At 45.3% G+C, this 7,118-nt stretch overlaps 1 protein-coding gene across 1 annotated transcript; it reads left to right on the top strand.

Moving 5' to 3' along the window:
• Window positions 1-532: 532 nt before the first annotated feature.
• On the top strand, window positions 533-1,459 carry LOC310953324 (olfactory receptor 11A1-like; the record flags this gene model as incomplete). The annotated part of the gene is made up of 1 exon (XM_083922323.1): window positions 533-1,459. One exon carries the CDS (start codon window positions 533-535, stop codon window positions 1,457-1,459), a length of 927 nt encoding a protein of 308 aa, XP_083778449.1.
• Between the last annotated feature and the right edge of the window lie 5,659 nt (window positions 1,460-7,118).

The following is a 7,118-nucleotide window of genomic DNA, read 5'->3' on the forward strand; positions in this document are numbered from 1 at the left end:
TTGAACAAGAAGACGATAAAGTTCAGTGGAAGCTTTTGTCTTGTTCAGTTTAGAGGGTTGCAGCAGCAACCACCTGCAGGCTTTCATATATGTGAGGTACTAGTGATCTTAAAATGCCAATTTGAATATTTGTTATTATACTGTATTCTTTCTAGACTTCTGTCATGATATCTACATCCTCGCACTGTTTTTTTCATTAGAGTGGTGATACATTCTGTTGTACACTGGTATACAGAGATCAATGTTGAAATTTTTGCTCAGTTGTTTGGAAAAAAACTTAATGACATTACTGAAACTTGAATTCAACACGATGAGGTTACTTTGTGATTCTTTGTTTATGTACTCTGACAGAGCAGCACCTGAATGTGTTGTCCTATTTCAGACCAGGGTTATTGTATCATTTAAATGTTGGATATGCAGAAGATTTTGCTGAGGCGTTATTCAGAAAGATAATCGATAACATTGTTACTGAGGTTTTTTTTGCTGCGAGCCTCTTTGTTTTGTCGTGTGGCACTCATATTACACGAGAGAAATGGAGAACTCAACTGAGATTGTGTCTTTTGTGCTGGCTGCCTATGGTGACATCGGACAGTTAAAATACCTGTATTTCAGCATAATGCTGTTATGGTACCTCGTCATATGTGTGGTCAACACAGTTCTTATTATGGTCATATTTGTCGACAGAAGCATGCATGAGCCAATGTATATATTATTATGTAATTTATTTGTGAATGAAATAGGAGGCAGCCTTTCAATTTATCCTCTTCTGCTCCTACAGATGTTTTCAGATACACATGAAGTGAGCCTGCCATGGTGTTTTCTGCAGATGTGTTACATCTACACGTGTGGTTCTGTTGAGTTTTGCAGTTTAGCAGCCATGGCCTATGACAGACACCTCTGTATCTGTTATCCTTTACACTACAATGTCATTATGGACACATCGAGAGTAGGTCTCATCATTCTGCTTATATGGTTGTATTCATTTGTGAACTTTATGTTCACATTTGCATTCGTCATAAATTTGACATTTTGTGGAAATGTCATTGACAAAGTGTTTTGTGACCTCCATTTAGTAATTAAACTTGCATGTTCAGCTTCAATACTTCACAACATATCAGACTTGATTTTTGCCTTTTTGACTATGTTTGTCCCATTTGGTCTCATTTTATTCTCTTACATGAAGATTTTGGCTGTTTGTCTGAATACGTCTAAAGAAAACAGGCAGAAAGCCATCACCACCTGCACACCTCAGATTGTCTGCCTGTCAAATATGTTTATCGGCTGCATTTTTCACTTTGTGGATTCCAGGTTTAATGTGTCCTATGTACCGGATAAAATGCGAGTTATTTTATCTGTATATCTCCTCCTTTTCCAGCCAATAGCCACCCCCTTTATGTATGGATTTAACCTACCAAAAATAAGACAAGCCTGTAAAAAAATTCTGTTTAACAGAAAATAAAAATTTGTCTTCATGTTGAAAGAGTTTGTTTAAAGCAATGTGGGGTATCTCTGCTCTGTGAAGAAATACCATGTTTGTCTGCAGAGTGTAGTTTTAAGTGCCTTTTTCGATTGCGAGGGAAAACTAATTTTGAGTGAATGAGCCAATAACATTGTATTTGTTCAAAACACTTTAAGAACTCTTTCATGAACTGAACAAAGTCCGGTATGTAGTTGGATTTTCGGCAAAGCTAATGAGAAAAGACAGGACAGTTCATCTAGAAAGTATGGTGGCCCTGAGAGCTTACAGCAATGCAACTTAAGAAAACACATACAAATAGGCAAACCACAAGCATATCAAGAAAAGATCTTCATCAATTTGACAACACATGTGCAGCATTTGGATGCAAATTATTAAGAAAAAGCATTGCAAATAAACTGCAACAGAACGAAATGTTTTGTGAGGTGTTGCCCTACTGCCAGCCCACCACATTCTATGGTTATACAATCGTAATGATCTGTGATTCTACCGTGCTTTCGTTGTACACTAGTGTTGGCTCATGGTGAAGTAGCACTGGCCAATGGGCACTAGCATCTGCCACCTGGGGGCTGCATCTTTGTGGGCAGTTAAGGTGGACAGCCAAGGGAAACTTAACAGCTGAGAAGGCTACATGTTATAAAAGCAGTGAAATCTTTAATGTTTGACCCAAAACGTCTAACACACTTTCAATACAGTGAGAGGTGCAGAAAACAGAGGAGCGGTGGCTCAGCTGTTAAGTGAAATGTCCCTTAACTTTCCCTTCAACTGCTGACAAAGAAGCTACGGATCACTTGGTAACTTTTATGCCCCTGAACACCCACACAGGTGTTTTCGGGTGAAGGTTAAAGGTGGAAGCGGTTTTGATGAGAATTTGATGGGGATTCATGTGGTCATAAACGTCCTTCCACCACCAAGAATAATAAAGGAGACTCTGGAAGATGTCAATCGATCATAGTTGACACCCACACAGTCCTGAGATGAGGTGTAATAAACGGATTAACTGAAAACACCTGTGTGGGTCTTTAAGGTCTTTCAGTGTAGTTAATCGGAGACAGTCGCTGCTTTTAGTGTGCAAAGCTCTCCATCTCCCGCTGCAGCTCCAACTGCAGTTTGAAAGTGGCAATGTGTTTTCCTATGCCTTGACACTAGCTGAAGCCCTGGCAAATGACGGGACCACATCCTTGCTGCTCTGGTCCCCGCTGATGAGACTACAGCCCCGGGGTGGCAGATGCCAGAGCTCACTCTCACCGAGAGCCAACACCAGTGTGGCACAAAAGCACGGTGGAATCAAAGATTATTATGTTTGTAAAACCATGGAATGGAGGATTCATGGAACGCCCTCGATGTGGCATGGCGGTGAATTTTGTCCAAAACTTGAAAAAGGAAGTCGACAAAGCTCAACTTTACTTTTTCCAATCTGCCCCAAATTTCACATGTTGGATAACAGTCCAAGCCTTACAACATCTACATGCTGAAATTGAGTCATAGTCATAGCGCCCCCTACTGACAACAGGAAGTCAGCTTTATGTTTCAAACTTCGTCGCCTAACAGAAAGTCGGCCATCTTGGACTTTGTGCATTCATTTTCATTTTAAGAACACATGTTTGAGGCCTTTAGGATGCACAAAAATTCTAGAAACTGTGGACACATGTTCAAACCAATTTTGTTCTTGATTTGATGTTATAATTTGACTTGAGTGTGGCATGTCCGGTCTATAGCACCCTCTAATTTTAAGCACACTTGTTATACTCGAAAGCACAATACAATTTTGCAGACACATGAGAACCCTTAAACATTGTGAAAATATACAGCCATTTTGTTCCATGTGTGTTTAGCTGGCTCCACGGCGCCCCCAAAGGCCTGGAAGGCCTTAGTTGAAACAAAGTTGCTCTGATATTCACAAAATTTGGTACCGACATAGCTTTAATCATTTTAGTATTTCATGCAAACCTTCAAACTCCTCCTAGAGAGATTATCAGATTAATTTCATATTTTCTTGGTATAATCCTCCCACTAATGTGACAGTAAATAGTGTAGGAATAGTCAATACCTCGAACGATGATGTCATAACTCATGTGACTCCCCACCATTTGAGGCAGGTATAGTGTTTTTCATAACTTCTAGAGAATTCAACAGATCAATCTCAAATGTGGTCAGCAGAATCATGAGACCTTCACGATGCCATGTACAATAAGAGGCATTACATGTATGATACAAGGTTGTCAGTCATCAATCCGTGTTGCAGTACTTCCTACATTTGCCATGAAGGATGTACCTCTCCAGGAACCATCACCTTATCGTGGTGGAGAGGTTTGTGTGTCCCTATGAACCTGAGGGCTGTGTTGTCGGGAGCCTAGTGCTCCTGCTAGGGTCTCCCATGGCAGAGTGGTCTCAGCCGAAGGGCCGGACAAAGGTGTGGTTCACAAAGACTCAATGGACAAACAAGGAAGAGGAAGAAAGACCCTGCCCGGAGGAAGCCCGGGGCCCCCGTTTGGAGCCAGGCCGGTGATCCTTCTTGGAGGCATTGGGCGGGTGTGGGGATACTCACAAATCCCGGCCTGAGCGCCGCAATGTAGGAGTTCACCCCGGTGGACCAGAGGGTCGCCTCCTTGCACCTGAAGTTGGTAGGGGGGAAAACTCTAACTGTTGTTTGTATGCATATATGCACCGAACAGCAGTTCAGAGTATTCGGCCTTCTTGGAGACCCTAAATGGAGTCCTGCAGGGGGCTCCAGTAGAGGACCCCATAGTTCTGCTGGGAGACTTCAACGCCCACGTGGGCAATGATGGAGACACCTGGAGAGGCGTGGTTGGGAGGAATGGCCTCCCTGATCTAAATCCGAGCGGTCGTCTGTTATTAGACTTCTGTGCTAGTCACGAATTGTCTATAACTAACACCATGTTCGAACATAAGGATGCTCATAAGTGTACGTGGTACCAGAGCACCCTAGGCCAAAGGTCGATGATCGATTTTGTAATATCATCTGATCTGAGGCCGTATGTTTTGGACACTCGAGTGAAGAGAGGGGCAGAGCTGTCAACTGATCACCATCTGGTGATGAGTTGGGTCAGAGGATGGGGGAAGATTCTGGACAGACCAGGTAAGCCCAAACGAGTAGTTCAGATGAACTGGGAACGTCTGGAGGAGGCCCCTGTCTGAGAGATCTTCTACTCACACCTCCGGCGGAGCTTTTCTGGCATCCCTGTGGAGGTTGTGGGCATTGAACCAGAGTGGGCAATGTTTAAAGCTTCCATTGCTGAAGCTGCTGCGGTGAGTTGTGGCCTTAAGGTCTTAGGTGCCCCAAGGGGCGGTAACCCTTGAACACTGTGGTCAAGGAAGCTGTCCGACTGAAGAAGGAGGCCTTCCAGGATATGTTATCCCAGAAGACTCCGGAGGCAGTTGCAAGGTACCGACAGGCCAGAAGGGCTGCAGCCTCTGCTGTGTCAGAGGCAAAGCAGCGGGTGTGGTAGAAGTTCGGAGAAGTCACGGAGAAGGACTTTCGGAGAGCACCAAGGTGCTTCTGGAAAACCATTCGACATCTTAGGAGGGGGAAACGGGGAACCGTCCAAGCTGTTTACAGTAAGGACAGGACGCTGGTGACACCAGCCGGTGAGGTAATCGGGCGGTGGAAGGAGCACTTTAAGGAACTCCTTTAATCCGACTAACACGCCCTCTTTTCTAGAGGCAGAGCTGGAGGCTGATAGGGAATCATTGTCAATATCTCTGGAGGAAGTCACTGAGGTAGTTAAACAACTCCACAGTGGCAAAGCCCCAGGGATTGATGAGATCCGTCCAGAAATGCTGAAATCTTTGGGTTTGGAGGGGCTGTCTTGGTTGACACGTCTCTTCAACATTGCGTGGAAGTCTGGGACAGTGCCAAGGGAGTGTCAGACTGGGGTGGTGGTTCCCCTATTTAAAAAGGGGGACCAGAGGGTGTGTGCCAATTACAGGGGTATCACACTACACCGTCCTGGACGTGGAACAACGGACCAGCTCTTCACTTTCGGAAGGATCCTGGAAGGGGGCCTGGGAGTATGCCCATCCAGTCTACATGTGCTTTGTGAATCTGGAGAGGGAATATGACCGGGTCCCTCGGGAGATACTGCGGGAGGTGCTGCGGGAGTATGGGGTGAGGGGGTCACTTTTGTGGGCAATCCAAACTCTGTACACCCAAAGCAAGAGCTGTGTCCGGATCCTCTGCGGTAAGTCGGGTTTGTTCCCACCAGAGGTGCGCTTTGTCTCCAATCCTGCTCGTGATTCCCATGGACAGGATATCGAGGCGTAGTCGTGGTGGGGAGGGGTTGCAGTTCGGTGGCTGAGGATCTCGTCTCTGCTTTTTGCAGATGATGTGGTCCTGATGGCATCGTCAGTCAGTGACCTTCAGAACTCACAGGATCGGTTCGCAACCAATGAGGATCAGCACCTTTAAATCTGAGGCCATGGCTCTCAGCAGGAAACCGGTGGATTGCTTACTCCAGATAGGGAATGAGTCCTTACCCCAAGTGAAGGAGTTCAAATACCTTGGGATCATGTTCACTAGTGAGGGGACAATGGAGCGTGAGTTCAGCCGGAAAATCGTAGCGGGCAGTGTTGCAGTCGCTCTACCGCACGGTTGTGACGAAAAGAGAGCTGAGCCGGAAGGCAAAGCTCTTGATCTACCGGTCAATCTTCATTCCTACCCTCACCTATGGTCATGAAAGCTGGGTCATGACCAAAAGAACGAGGTTGCGGGTACAAGCAGCCGAAATGGGTTTAATCAGGAGGGTGGCTGGAATCTCCCTTAGAGATAGGGAGAAGTTCAGCCATCCGTGAGGAACTCGGAGTAGAGCCGCTGCTCCTTTGCGTTGAAAGGAGCCAGTTGAGGTGGTTCAGGCATCTAGTAAGGATGCCCCCTGGGCGCCTCCCTAGGGGGTTGTTTCAGGCTCGTCCAACCGGGGGGAGGCCTCGGGGAAGGCCCAGGACTAGGTGGAGAGATTATATCTCTACACTGGCCTGGGAACGCCTAGGGATCCCACAGTTAGAGCTGGTTAATGTGGCCCGGGAAAAGGGAGTTTGGGGTCCCCTGACCCCGGATAAGCGGTTGAAGATGAGATGAGATGGGATGTGCCGTAATGCTATTTGATGACGTTTCATACGCCCATTGGCTGTGTGCAGTTTGCAGTGAAACCAGCGTGAGAAACCATGGAAACGAAAAGAGCCGAAGCAGGAAAAAAGGACAGAAAGAGGAAGGAGTTAGCTAATGTTAGATAAGTAAAATCAAAAGTTCAGATTTAACTAAATGACTAAAGAGGAGGGAGTTAGCTAATGTTAGTAAGGTAAAGTAAAGTCAAAAAGTTTAGATTAAATTAAGTGACTAAACAGGAGGGAGTTCGCTAACGTTAGTAAAGTAAAGTCAAAAAGTTCAGATTAACTAAATGACTAAAGAGGAGGGAGTTAGCTAACATTAGTAAAGTTAAGTCAAAAGTTCAGATTAAACTAAATGACTAAAGAGGAGGGAGTTCACTAACGTTAGTAAAGTAAAATCAAAAGTTCAGATTAAACTAAATGCGGCAGTGTTTGAGACAGACTTCTGGGCGGGGGGAAGGGGAAAGAGACAGGGGACGAGGATATCGACAGAGAAACGAAGAAAAAAAATGTAATG

Source organism: Echiichthys vipera (genome assembly GCF_963691815.1).
Source record: "Echiichthys vipera genome assembly, chromosome: 10".
Classification (NCBI taxonomy): Eukaryota; Metazoa; Chordata; class Actinopteri; order Perciformes; family Trachinidae; genus Echiichthys; species Echiichthys vipera.